We start from the raw sequence: 15,164 nt of genomic DNA, 5'->3' as shown, positions 1-15,164 counted from the left end.
GAATTTCAGCCAATTTTTATGCCTCCAATTTTGGTTTATTCAACACTAGTATAGAATTTTTTTGACCTCACTGTTTTAAATTTCTTTAAAAGTGTTGTTGTGAAAGATAAAGAGTTAATTATCACAGCTGTTGTTAGATGAAATGATTTATTTGTATTCCACCCAGCAAATTCATTTGATTAAGGTTTGGACAAAAGCTCTGGCTGTATTAGAAATGCCGGAAGACAATCAAGGCAGTTATTTAAACACTATTGAAAGGTTGTGTTGTGAATAAAGAAGTAATTATATGCTATTGAAGAAGAAATTTTACAAACTTCCAGGTTGAAATTAATTCACTTCATTAGAAAAGTATGGACATAAGACAAATTCATTTCCTTTTATAGATCTATGGCCAAGTTCCTAAATTTAATATCAATATAATTAATATCTAAAAGCAGATTCCAGAGTAGTTATGACCAGCTAAGACTCTTGTGACTGGAAAAGGTTTATGATTGGCTATTTTGTTACCTTTGGTTTGGGGATGATTTAAGGAGGGCACAATCAACCTTTCCTTATCCAGTATCATATTATTATAACGTTCTGAGTTCAAATTCCGCCAGGTCGACCTTGCCTTTCATCCTTTCGGAGTCGATAAATTAAGTACCAGTTATGTACTGAGGTCGATCTAATCGACTGGCCCCTCCCCCAAAATTTCGGACCTTGTGCCTAGAGCAGAAAAGATTATTATACTATCTTAGCCAAACATAATAAACATATTATGACGAATGTATTGTAGCTTCTGTATAATTTATTTTATGCCAAAGGATACTTCTGAAGAATTTTATTTTATAACAAAATACATATAAATTGTTGAGATAAATGACAACGTATCTTTGATGAGATCGATGTAATACTGTAGAAATCGATAGAACACAAATAAAGCGCCTAGGAAGTTAATAGATTAGAACGTCAGGTGGTAGGTTTCACATTATTAGTTTGCCTTCTCATCGATTTAAGTTTTAATTCCGTTGGATTAGGAGTAATCAGTACCAGTAATGTATTGTTCGATTTCGATTTAATTGAAGACAGTCCTTTTCGTTGTATAGCCATTTCAGCTGTGAAGCTGAATTTCCAATAACTGTCGGCTTGTTTCAAAAGTATTCAGCTGACAGTTCGGAAGTGATGGGTGTTGGCTTGTGCTGCAGACTTAGAAGAGAGCGGGGTGAGAAAAGATAGAGAGGAAGCTGAAGCATGTGGTAAAATGCTTCCCACTACTATTCCTTATTCTCTCTTTCCGTGTTCCTTGGCATCACCAGTAAAGCAGCCACCGCCTCCCCTAACAATCCACAGAATACGCCTGAGACACGCCGAAGAACAGTTACACAAGTGTCGTTATGTGTAGTTAAATTAAATCAATACAATAGAAAATTCATTTGTCAACAAGAATACTTCAGAAAAATAAAATCGTAACCGGAGAACTAGAAAATATTGAAAAATTGAACAATTACAATTTTTTAAATCTAAATTTACATGCTAATAAATAAAAAACAAACAAACAAACAAATAGGCATTAATGCCAACAAATATTTATATCGGTTGTGACCCAAGGGTCCAGAGTTTCGTTTATAGCACAAATTATTTCTCTTCCTTGTTCCACGAAAAATATACCAACACACACGTGTATTTATAACATGGTAAAAACCGTAAAATTAGTAATTATAAGCTGTTTTCTTTCTTTCTTTGTAGCAGATCGATTGCTTGATATAACAGGCACCTGCCAGTACAGTACACGAAGGGGATGGCCAAGTGGAATTTTCTAAAACATAAACATTCCACGCTTAACTTCTCTCTTATTTATTGAATACACACACATTTGATTTACCCACTTTATTTGTTTATCTTTCTAAATTGGATTATGCAAGATGCCTGTTGCATATAATATCAATTTACCAAGCTTGTGTGAAAGGAATGTTTTTCCCGATGTGTTTATAGTTCCGCATTAAAAGAGAATAGTAAATATTTTGACAGAAAATATATAACCAAAGGCGTATAGCTATCAATGTTGTAAATAATTGTTGAATTTAGATAAGATCGAGTCCACACGTTTCTACTTTTTTTTTTCATTCTGCGTTTAAAAAAACAAATAAAGATATTTCAGCAGAGGATGTATTCGAAATGTTTTCATACGCGCGCGCACACACTATATATATAATATATATATGTATATATATATAATATATATGAGAGGAAAAAAAATATATATGTATATATGGAATAAATATTAGTAAAATTTTAAGGATTGAGGTCCTGATCGAAAGTTTAAATGAGGTGGATTTGCGTGGGTTTTCATTCTTGAAAGCGTGTGTGCTTTGAAAACGTTTACAGCTGCAGAAGAAGAAATCTAGCAGTGAATGAACGAGTAAGAGTGAGAGTGTGTGAACGAGTGAGAAAGCAAGCGAGGGAGAGAAAGAGAGAGAGAGAGAGAGAGAGCAGCAGGTAGAGCGAGAGATAGACGGAGAGGGTAAGAGAGCAAGCGAGAAAGAGAGAGAGCAGCAGGTAGAGCTAGAGATAGACGGAGAGGGTAAGAGAGCAAACAGAGCGAGAGATAGATAGATAGATAGATAGATAGATAGACAGAGAGAGAGAGAGAGCAAATACAACGAGAAATAGAGAGGGAGCAAATACAAAGAGAGGAAGTAGAGCGAGAGATAGATTGATAGAGAGAGAGAGAGGAAGTGGTGCGAGAGATAGATAGAGAGAGAGAGAGAGTAAATACAACGAGAGATAGAGAGGGAGCAAATACAACGAGAGATAGAGAGGAAGTAGAGCGAGAGATAGATAGAGAAAGAGCGCAACTAGAGAGAGTGTTAGTTAGATAGATAAAGAGCAAGTAGAGAGAGAGTGAGCAGAAAGTGTGTGTGTGTGTCAGAGAGCGATGCATTGTGGGTGTGATGTAGTGAGCGCCATATTGACATGGGATCAGAATATTTATGGAACTTGGAACTTTTGGTTAGGATGATGTACAGTTATAATAGATTTTGGCAACAAGAATTATTTCATTGTCAATACTACTTGTTGGCAAATTACAATTACAAAGAGGATCGCCAATAACTGTATCATTATTGTTGTTATTATTTTATAATCTGATCTGAGTGTGTAAATTATACTCTTTCAATTTCTCTACTCACGTTACCTCTTTTTTTTGACAGCTTTATAAAAATCTCCCCATCTAGACTTGTTTATTATTACTACTAGTACTACTACTATTACTATTACTTACTTACTTACATTTGTTTCCGTACAAAACAAAATTCCAACATATAAACAACAAAAAAAAAACAAACACAAAAACACAAACACGAAACAAAACAAAAAAAGCACTTAAGAAAAAAATCGACACCCCAGAAAATGAGTTCTGTTGACAACAAGAAAACAAAGCGTCGAAAAAATAAGAAAAATGTGACTGTCAAAAACGTGGTCAATTTCAATCACGTCGTCTCTAATAATTTGACGGTGACCACCACGACCTCCACCTCCACCTCCACTACGACAACAACGTCGTCGTCGTCGTCCTCTTCTTCTTCTTCTTCGACGCCGCCACCAAGCTCTGGTGGTGGTTGTGCCACTCCTGCCTCTGCCTCGTCAACGTCGGATGTCATATATCAGCAACAAACTCTGCCAACGCAAACACCTAATGACAGTACTTGTGTAAGTTTGTAAATTGTATTGCATTGCATTTGCTGCTGGTATTTCTTCTTAATCGATATATAACAAGTTGAACATTTTTTTTTTTTTATGTATGTATGTTTTGATATAATTCTTCTTCTGGTCCGTCCAGGGTGGTGAGTGAGGAAAGAAACGGGGTTTGGTTTGGATTTGGGTTGGGTTGGGTTCGGGTTTTTCCTTTTTAATTTTAACTTCAATAATAATATTATAATGATTTAGTAAACTGTATGTGTATATATACACAAACGTATGTATAGATCGGTATGTATTGATATAGATATATCATTATATGAGCATGAATACAATATAGGTATGTGTGTGTGTATTTATATATACAAACGTGTGTATAGATAGGTATGTATTGTATCATTGTAATGAGCATGAATACAATATAGGTATGTGTGTATATATATATATATATATATATATGTATGTATATATAAAACAAACGTATGTATAGATAGATATGTATTGATATAGATATATTGTATGAGCATGAATACAATATAGGTATGTGTGTATATATATATATATATGTATATATACATATATATAACAAACGTATGTATTGATATAGATACATTGTATGAGCATGATTACAATATAGGTATGTTTATGTGGATATATATATATATATATATATTATATATATATATATATATATGTATATATAAAACAAACGTATGTATAGATAGATATGTATTGATATAGATATATTGTATGAGCATGAATACAATATAGGTATGTGTGTATATATATATATATATGTATATATACATATATATAACAAACGTATGTATTGATATAGATACATTGTATGAGCATGATTACAATATAGGTATGTTTATGTGGATATATATATATATATGTTGCTAATTAAGTTAAATTCTTGTGGAAATCTGACTTTATTGCCATGTGATTTAAGCTGAATACTACTTGACTTGTGTTATATCTAACGGAAACATTTTTGGACGGATAGGAAGTTCAGAACTGAAGCAACAGTGAAAAATGCTTGAATAAAATATCTGTGTGTGAGAGGCAAGAAACATTCAGTCCCCCTATGTTGCTCTTTTAACCTAGTATGCTTTCGAGTAAAAAAAACCCTCCCAAACCGACTAATATATATATAGATGTGTATATATATATATTTATAAATGTATATACGTGTGTGTGTATTTATGTAATATGCATGCATACACACAAGATGCTTGTCCAAACACCTCTTTGCTACATTAACTCAATGTCTGCTGACTGCAATACCATCACTATCACGTGACCGACGACGCCATCTTGACGATTTTTATTTGACGTAAGAGATGTCTGTGTAGAAAGGCTAGACGTGTGTTTTCACACACACACACGCATTATGTGTGTATATATATACCTATCTATCTATATATATATATATATATACATATACACATGTAGTGTGTGTTTCTGCCTCGTCCACTCAGTTGCCTGAACAGAAGTTAACTACAGTCAACATGTCCCCCCCTCTCTATATTTATGTATATTACACTTATCTATCTCTATAGACACAGGCGTGTATAATCATTGTAATCCTTTAGCAAACTCTCCCTACCTTTGTGTGTGTGTGTGTGCATGTGTATACACACACACGCATGCACACACATTTATATACCCCATATATAAAGTACTGTGGGGTAATTGTTACCCACGCAATCATCACCAACGAGTTCCTTCAGTTACCGGAATTTACCATTGTGTGTGTGTGTGTGTATATATATATATATACGTATATATATATATATATATATAATGTGTGTTAGGAAGTATAATGACCATAAAAATGTATCGTGAGTTGAGATGGGCCTTGATCAAACCCTTGGTCGTTAATTCGACTTCGGGACACTGTAATATAGTCCTTAGACTTACTTTTTACAAACGTGTCTTCTGTGACTTTGATGGTGTGTGTGTGTGGTTCTACTAGTTTATATATATAATATATATATATATATATATAGTGTGTGTGTGTGTATATATACACATTGCTCTAATGTAAAACGCAGAGACGCCTCCTTTAGCGTAGACTTAACCACGTAAATTCTTTTAGCAATCAACAGATTTGTCGTATTCTGTAATTTGAAGCAAGACATCATTTAAAAATTATTTACATCTAATTAAGAGAAATGTGAAACCTCCGAGTTCTTTTTTTTCTACCTATTTCGATTTTAAAATGACCCCCCCATATAATGATTACAACTTCCATTATAATTTTAAATAACTCCTTGCATAATTTTGTTGTAATCCCCCTATATTCCACTTAACTGCTCTTCGTTGTTGCTACCTGAGTCGGAAGGGGAAAGCTAATGTAAAGAAAGCTACAGGTATTCTCTGATCTATTTTATCAATCGTTCGTCGGTTTATCGGACGAGGTTTGTTTCATTCACCATTCATCAAGTTGTTAACCAGTCAGTCAGCTTTGCCATCGTTGTAAAATATGTCACATACAAATGATTATAACGAACCAACGAAGGAGCTTTCAATGTATGTTGTCGCACGATTTGCTAGAATAAACAGCTAAATCTCACCCAGACTGCAGCCTACGTCTTTAAAAAAAAATACGGTGGACATATTGAATAATGTAGCCTTAGGTATACATCATTAAAAAAAATTTTAATGGTTACGATTGGAATGCCTTTGATCAGACATCAGCTCGATCAGGTTGACCTGGGGCTAATCAATAAAAACATCAGCAGCATAAGCGATTATTATCACTTCTCGTTTTTGAGTCTCTTTTTTATTTTTTTAAAGGGTGCTTAAGAAAAAAATAAAGCAGCAGTAAAACATTTTTGATAATAATTAAATTAGGGAGTTAATTTCAAGGTCGATTATGTATAAAGCTTGTATTGCCAGTCATCAAAGAGAATTGACTCAATCCTAAACATTTGTGGTTTTGTTACACTTGTGGCAAATAGACTACTACTACTGCTGGCAGTTTCTCACGCTAATAAGTAATAAAGAAATAGAAGTTATTTATCTACATATCGACCCTGATCGAGATGACCTATGGACACAGGCGTTCCAGCAGAGACCATCTCGTCTTTTTGCAATCTCGCGATATAGCGTTTGTAAAGTCTACATAATTAAAATGATCTTTCCTCTTGTCAGACAGCATTGTGTGATTTGAAGGAAAACTAGGCTGTTATTTCTAGCATGACAAACGACCTTGCAAAAAGCTCCAGTGTTGGTTTTGAAGGAAGGGAAATTAGCACGATCTGTAGTTGTATTTCTATGCATAAATAAATTCGTGTCCCCCGTTTCTTAATTCCTGACGTAACCATTCATTCCTTCTATTAAAAAAAAAAGTACCAGTAACAAATTGTGCTTCTACTTAAAAAAAATAGGTTTCATGCTTTTGTAAGTTCATTATTATAGTTCTGGTGTTGTAAGCTACAGCGTTTTGGAATTGCTTAAGTCCTGTGTCTTTAGAGTAGCCTTTAGCGTCACAGCAACACATATACAAGCGTACGCACACGCTGATAGTGTGTGTGTATGTTTATCTGTTTATGACTGTATATTTGCAAACATATATGTATGTGAATATTTGTTGTGATTGTGTATGTTTATATGTGTGTGTGTGTATATGAAATTTAGCTAAAATCCAAGATATGTCATCTTGAAGCACATCTGCTTATTCCAAATACTTATGTTATGTAGATATATTTGTGTGAGGTATGCAATAAGAATTGAAAATACTGGAAAATAATTTTGCAGAATAATTATATATCAAAACAAGACATTGGAAAGTGTCAGTAAATAATATAAAATTTTTTTCAAAATCCTGTTTTGATACACATACATACAAACATATGTGGCAAATGCTTCGTGGTTTTCAATTCACCTGTATGTCAGTGTCAATTTTGCTGTTCATCCTTTTGGAGTTAAATAAAATACCAGCCCTAAGAGGTGGATAAGCAGTTATTAGTGTCCAGCAAGATGCTTCGTGGTGTCTGTTCCAGCTCTTCACATTCTGAGTTCAAATCCTACCAAGGTGCTAATGACCATGACTCATCACATCACCAAGGCAGTCCTGGCAATAGATGCTCAGCCATATATGCAGTAGGCACAGCCTTCCAGCGTGCCAGCCCAGTAAGACTGTCCAATCCATGGCTGCATGGACAATGGATGTTAAATGATGATGATGATGGTGATATTTGACATTGGGTTAACAGAATGTGTATTTTACGCTCATGCACAGACATACGCCTACAAATGCATAGGCATTTACCTATAAATGTCATCATTTAGACCTGTTGGGGCAAGTGAAATCGAAATTGAACCAAATTCGATGACTGGCACCTGTGCCAATAGAGCGCTAACAGCTCCATCCAAGTGGGATCACTGCCAGAGCAACTCTCTGGCTTCTGTGCCAGTGACATGTAAAAAGCGCCATTTGAGCGTGATTGTTACCAGCGACGCCTTACTGGCACTTGTACCGGTGGCACGTGAACAAAACATTCAAGCGAGGATGTTACCAGTGTCACTGGACTGACTCCTGTGCAGGTGGCACGTAAAAAACACCATTTTGAGCATGGCCGTTGCCAGTACCACCAGACTGGCCCTCACGCCAGTGGCATGTAAAAGCACCCACTACACTCTCGGAGTGGTTACCGTTAGGGAGGGCATCCAGCTGTAGAAACTCTGCCAGATCAAATTGGTGCCTGGCACAGCCATCTAGTTCGCCAGCCCTCAGTCAAATTGTCCAACCCATGCTAGCATGGAAAGCGGACGTTAAATGATGATGATGATTTAATGTCCATTTTCCATACCTGCATGTAATTCATTAAGGCAAATTTTCTGTAGCCAGATGCTATCCTTTTGCGATCTTTTGATTTTTTTCCAAGCAAGTTAATATTTTCCTGTGGTTGGGCATGTTTTCATTGGAAATAATTGACACTACTTTTATGACATTGATGATGTTTGTTTATGACTATCATGCATTAAGACAAGGTAGACACACATTCCCTCACACACACACATAGATATATGTGCAACAGCTTCTGCTAACAATCTATTTACATGGCTTTATTCATTGAGACTATTGTAGAAATCACTTGCCCAAGGTGTGACTCAAAGGGATTGAATCTGAAACTGATTAGGAAACACAGTCAGGTGTGTATGTATATATATATGTATATATATGTGTGTGTATATATATATATAGTGGTTGTGTAGTAAGAAACTTGCTTCTCAACCACATGCTTCTGGGTTCAGTCCCACTGCATGGCATGTTGGGCACATGTCTTCTGTTTTAGCCTCGGGCTGACCAAAGCCTTGTGAGTGGATTTGGTATTTGGTAGACGGAACTTGAAAGAAGCCCATTATATATATATATATATATATATATGTGTGTGTGTATTTGTGTGTCTGTGTTTGTCCCCCTCACCATCACTTGGCAACTGATGTTGGTGTGTTTACGTCCACATAACTTCACGGCTCAGCAAAAGAGAATGATAGAACAAGTTCTGAGATTGATTTGTTCGACTAAGGCAGTGCTTCAGCACGGCCGCAGTCATATGACTGAAACAATATATACACACACTCACTATATATTTGTAATTGTTTCTTTCTCTACATGTGTGCATTTGTATATGAATATATGCATGTACATACATGCATATATACATACACACATCTGTACACTCATATACATGTGTGTGAACAGGTATATGTGTATGTATATATGCTTGTGTGTGTATATATATTTGTCTTCCTATATACATATAAATATCTATGTATATAACGATGATGATGTTTTTACATATATAGGTAGCTGCTGGACCCAGCATTGCTCGTGTTTTCTGTGTTGAAGTTAAGCCCACCTCTGACCTTGTATTGAATAAGCATTTCCTTAGTGACTAGTCTATCGATTTTGTTGAAATTTTACACGAGAAAAAATGCAAAAGCTACAGGAAAAATAATATCGTTATGGGAATTTACATTCAACGCCCGATTGAGCTCACAAAAGCTGATGCCAGCTAAGCATTATAGACTGTTCGAAAAATTCTGGCCTTATTTGAACTTCAGGGCATGTGATCTACCTATGTGCCATGAATCATTAAAATCAGTTGGACGGTGTGGGAGGAGTTAGATTAATCCCAAACATACACACAGACAGACACCATTACAGATTTATGTGTATAGATGTGTGTGCATATATATGTGTGTAATATCTCTGTATACATGCATGTGTTTGTGTGTGTATATATATATATATACACACACACAGACACCATTGCACATATATCTATGTATACTTATATATATTGGCATATGTATATAGATGTATGTACACATATGATATGCATGTATATATGTGTGTGTGTGTATATACATGAATGTATGTATATATTCTCCTTCGTGTAACTTGAAGATATATCCTGATACCTATTCACCATATTTGTGGCTATGTATTTCTTCTACTGCAAGACACTTGTTTTTGTCTATCATACTTTAACCTCTTATCACTTAGCATTAAGCCACTTCCTGCAATATACACCTACCTCATTTGAGGGGTCATGCCTTGCTAGGTATCTGGTTACCTCACTACTGCTGCTGCCATATAAATGACTCTCAGTACATTCTGTGAAGTGATTGGCATTAGGAAGGGCATCTAGTTACAGAAACCACGTCAAATTGGACATTGGTGCTTGATGCAGTCCTCTAGCTCATTGGCTCCTGTCAGACTGTTCAAGTCATGCTAGCATGAAGAATGGACATTAAACAATGTTGATGATATTTCTATGTATATATCATGGTGACAGAAAAGCCATCCAGGTGTAGAAAACCTGCAGTAAACTGTCTGACACATGTAAGCATGGAAAATGTATGTTAAAATGATGGTGTGTGTATATAGTGTTTGTATACAGTTGTAGATATATATATGCATATGTGGTTATGCATATATGTATTATATATATATATACTAGCAAGCCCGAATCATCAAAACAATGGGAGAAACCATTGATAAATGTCAGCAATCATCTGTGTGTGTATATATATATACATACATACAGAATTGAAGCACTTGAACTGATACAGTTGTAATGTCTTGGTTAAAAATATTATCATCATGTCATTGTCATCATCATTTAACGTCTGTTATCCATGCTGGAAGGTTGCACCAGACTCCAGTTTGAGTTGGCATGGTTTCCTACTGCTGGATGCCCTTCCTAATGCCAGCCACTTTGAAAGTGTAATGGGTGCTTTTATGTGCCACTGGCATGACACCAGGGTGTGTTTGCCATGACTGCGATTTTGCTCAGCTTGATGGGTCTTCTTTTCAAGCATGACATAATGCCAAAGGTCTTGGTCATTGTCTCTGTGAGGCCCAACACCCGAAAGGAACTTGGCCACCTCGCTTCCGTGAGACCCAGTACTTGAAAGAAACTCATCCATTTTGCCTCCGTCAGGCCCATTGTTCAAAATATGTTCTTTATGTGCCACCAGCATGGGTGCACTTGGCTTGATGGGTCCTCTCAAGCACAGCACATTACCAGAGGTCTCAGTCACTAGTCATTGCCTCTGTGAGGCTCAAAGTTTGAAGATTATGTTCCTCACCTCATCCCATGTCTTCTTGGGTCTACCTCTACCACAGGTTCCCTCCACAGTTAAAAATTTCTACTCCTTTACACAGTTTCCCTTGTCCATACACATCACATGATCATACCAGTGCAGTTGTCTTTCTTGCACACCACATCTGATTCCTCTTATGCCTAACTTTTCTCTCAAGATGCTTACACTCTGTTGAACATGCACACTGACATTGCACATCCAGCGAAGCATACTGGCTGTGCATGTCCTTGTCTGTAATAGCCCATATTTCACTGCCATGCAGCATAGCTATTCATACACAGGCATCAAACAATCTGCCTTTCACCCTGAGAGAAAGGCCCTTTGTTACCAGTAGGGGTAGGAGCTCTCTGAACTTTGCCCAGTCTAATCTTATTCTCACAGCTACTCTCTTGGAGCATCCACCTCCACTATTAAATTGGTTACCTAGATAACAGAAACTCTCTACTACATCTAGCTTGCCCCCTTAGCAGTTGATGGAGTCTATTTTCAGCATTTATTGTACTTTTGCATCTTCTACATACAAAAGTTAGGTTCCTTGTTAACCTTCCTCTGATATTGCTGCACCTTTCATGTGTCCAAAGCTTACACTTGGTGCATCTTATGGAATTTCTACCTAACCACACCTTTTTTACAGATTGAGCAGAGCTATCTACCTGAAGGGATTTGTGATTTGTGAAACATCCCCTTTCGCATGCTCACAAGGATCAGACAAATTTCATAGAGCTGGATGCCTTTCCCATTGCTGACCCATACCTATTTCCAAGTAAGGTAATATTTCACTGTACCCAAACATGATTACTTGGGAGACTGAAAACAAATAACACCTTGCATGACAAGGACACTTGCTTACAACCATTGTCCACTGTCAAGGTGACGAGATAGTAAAACGCACACACGCACATATATGTACATATACATATATTTATATATATATATATATATATCATCATCATCATCGTTTAACGTCCGCTTTCCATGCTAGCATGGGTTGGATAGTTCAACTGGGGTCTGGGAAGCCAGAAGGCTGCGCCAGGCCCAGTCTGGTCTGGCAGTGTTTCTACAGCTGGATGCCCTTCCTAACGCCAACCACTCCGTGAGTGTAGTGGGTGCTTTTTATGTGCCACCGGCACAGGGGCCAGCGAGGCTGGCAGCAGCCACAATCGGATGGTGCTTTTTACGTGCCACCGGCACGGAGGCCAGTCGGGGTGGCACTGGCAACGGCCACGTTCGGATGGTTCTCTTACGTGCCACCGGCACTGGTATCACTGCATATGTATTGAATCTATGCATAATATGTGTCTGTATATATGTATGCATTGCATCTATGCAAACAATGTATATAGATCTGTAGATACTTATAAAATACACACATGTATATATGTATTTACATACATTTCTACCTACCCTCATACATGTGTACATACATACATATGGTAGGCTTCTTTCACTTTCTGTCTACCAAATCCACTCAAGGCTTTAGTTGCATTAAGGCCATAGTAGATGACAAGGTGTTACACAGTCAGACTGAACCCACAACCATGTAGGGAAACAAGCTTCTTACCATGCTGACACACACATGTACATGTACAGCCATATATATGCATATTTATATATACATCTGTACATGTGCATACTAATACATATGTGCATGTGAATGTGTTATCCTTTACCTGGAAAAAGGAAGGAAGGTTTATTTTAGAGAAGGCAAAGACAGGTTAAAAGGGAAAGAAAAATAATGTAACAATATATATATATGTGTATATATATATATATATATGCATGCGTGTGTGATGTATAAAATCTTATGTTATGTGAGCATAATATTTTGAAAACAAAAGTTTAATAGTTAACTTCATATATATTTATACATTGTGTGTGTGTATGTGTGCATGTGTGAAATTGATAAAATAGATATAATTTATGATAAAAATTTAGTTTAATTTTGATTAAAGTGCCAGTGACTTCAGAGCAAAATATTTCATTACTTCATCTGCATTTTACATCTGTGACTGTCACTCATTCCCAGTCTGTTTTAATTACCCTTGTTTCAGATAAAAAAAAGACAAACAGAACAATTAAGTAGAGATATTATGGCAAGAAAGTGGAAATGCTAGGAGATAAATGCAAAAAAGAAAAAGTATAGTGTATTATATATACTAGTGTTTTGTTTTTGATAAATTTATTTTAAAAAAAATTTTAAGTTGTATTTTCATCAAGAGTTTGAGCAGATTAGTCACTAATATATTGTTCATGACTCTTTCCAGCATTCCACTAGCATGTCAATGCTTTGATAGTAGAAATCACCACTTCTTAACATGAAGAATTCATTGAGCTATGTTTTCAGCTCCATGTCGTCATAGCAACTAAAAAAGGTGGTAATCTGAAGGTGCTATATTTGGTGAATACTGTGTGTTGTAGAACTTCCCAACTCATTTCTTGAATAGCATTTTTGGTCAAACTAGCAACATGAGAGCAAACAGCAAACATTGTTGTGTTGAAGAATCTTGTTGCATCATTGACTTGGTTGTTTTGTCTGGATTGCCTCATCGAGCTATTGCATTTGCTGAACGTAAAGCTCTGCACAGAGTTTTCAAGCATATCACAGTGGATTTACTCTTCCTAATCCTTTCAAACAAATTATTATCTTGTGTGGATGCAGCTCCAACTTGATTTGAGGTGTTGCTTGCTTGTCAAGACTCAGCCGTTGTTTCCTCTATTTCTTACTGATGTAAATACACCATTTTTCATCATTGGTGACCGTGCAATAAAGAAATCTCTATCTGTGACAGTGAGTAGCCAGGTGTTTAGTGATAGATGAGCACTGGAGTCTGTCTCTTTCATTCAGAGAATGCGGCACTTGCGCACTAAATTTTTGGACTTTACTCATCAAGGAAGGTGACAGGCAATTATATCATTAGAGTATCTCATCTGTTGGCCAATTCCTAAGAGGATTGGTGCCGTTCCTTGAGGATGAGCTGGTTTAATCAATCCACATTGAACTAAACAGGTTGGCCAGAATGTAGAGAGTCTGTGAGGTTGAATTTTCCATCTTGTAGCAGGAAAACCATTTCTGTGCAGTTCTTTCAGCAATAGCATTTTCATACACAGCATAAATGTCTTGAGTGGGTTTGGTAGCTTTGGAACCTTGACTGAAAGCAATGAAAAGAAAGTGTCAAAAATGCCTGTTTCTTCTACCTGGCATTCAATTGTCCTTTATTTGAAGAGAGGTAAAATTTATTCAGACTTCATAAAATGATAAACAAAAGTGGCAGTAATTCAAATAGCAGTGGGAAGAAACAAATGACAACTCTCTATATATATGCATTATATATCATCATTTAATGTCTGCCTTCCATGCTGACATGAGTTGGACAGTTTGACAGGAGCCTGCACCAGACTTCTGTGTCTGTTTTGGCGGGGTTTTTACGGCTGGATGCCCTTCCTAATACCAACCACCCAGCAGACTGGACACATCCACTTTTGGATGGATTTTGAGGCAGACTTTTTACAAATGGATGCTCTTCCTGTTGCTAACCTTCACCAGTTTCCAATAAGGTAATATTTCTACAAGCCAGACATGTTCTTGCAGAATATTGGAAATGACGCTGCTTGTATATCAGTAACACTCATTTACAACTATTATTCAATGTCAAGACATACACTCACAGTCGCAAACAAACTTGTTACCACACTGCCACACCTGCATATGTATTTATATGTACACGCTCATATATATACTTGTGTGTGTGTGTCTACTAGTTCCTTGCTAGGTTGCTCTAGCACCCAATCATTACCTTCCTCTTATCTCCTTCAGCCACATATCTTCTTTATAGCAAGACACCTGTGTGTGTCCTGCTATC

At 36.5% G+C, this 15,164-nt stretch overlaps 1 protein-coding gene across 4 annotated transcripts in view; it reads left to right on the top strand.

The window, feature by feature from the left end:
* Positions 1–2,892: 2,892 nt before the first annotated feature.
* Positions 2,893–15,164, top strand: part of LOC115223113 (protein FAM193A) — a 78,882-nt gene continuing 66,610 nt past the window's right edge. For 2 of the 4 annotated variants that reach the window (XM_029793536.2, XM_029793528.2), the window contains exon 1: positions 2,894–3,687. In XM_029793536.2, the coding sequence (XP_029649396.1) occupies positions 3,388–3,687 (300 nt within the window). In that variant the 5' untranslated portion in view covers positions 2,894–3,387. Of the gene's footprint in view, positions 3,688–15,164 lie in introns of all 4 variants that reach the window. The other 2 variants (XM_036500583.1, XM_036500584.1) reach the window with 2 other exon arrangements.

Source organism: Octopus sinensis, linkage group LG2, assembly GCF_006345805.1.
Source record: "Octopus sinensis linkage group LG2, ASM634580v1, whole genome shotgun sequence".
Classification (NCBI taxonomy): Eukaryota; Metazoa; Mollusca; class Cephalopoda; order Octopoda; family Octopodidae; genus Octopus; species Octopus sinensis.
This window is presented reverse-complemented; position numbering and strand designations above follow the sequence as displayed.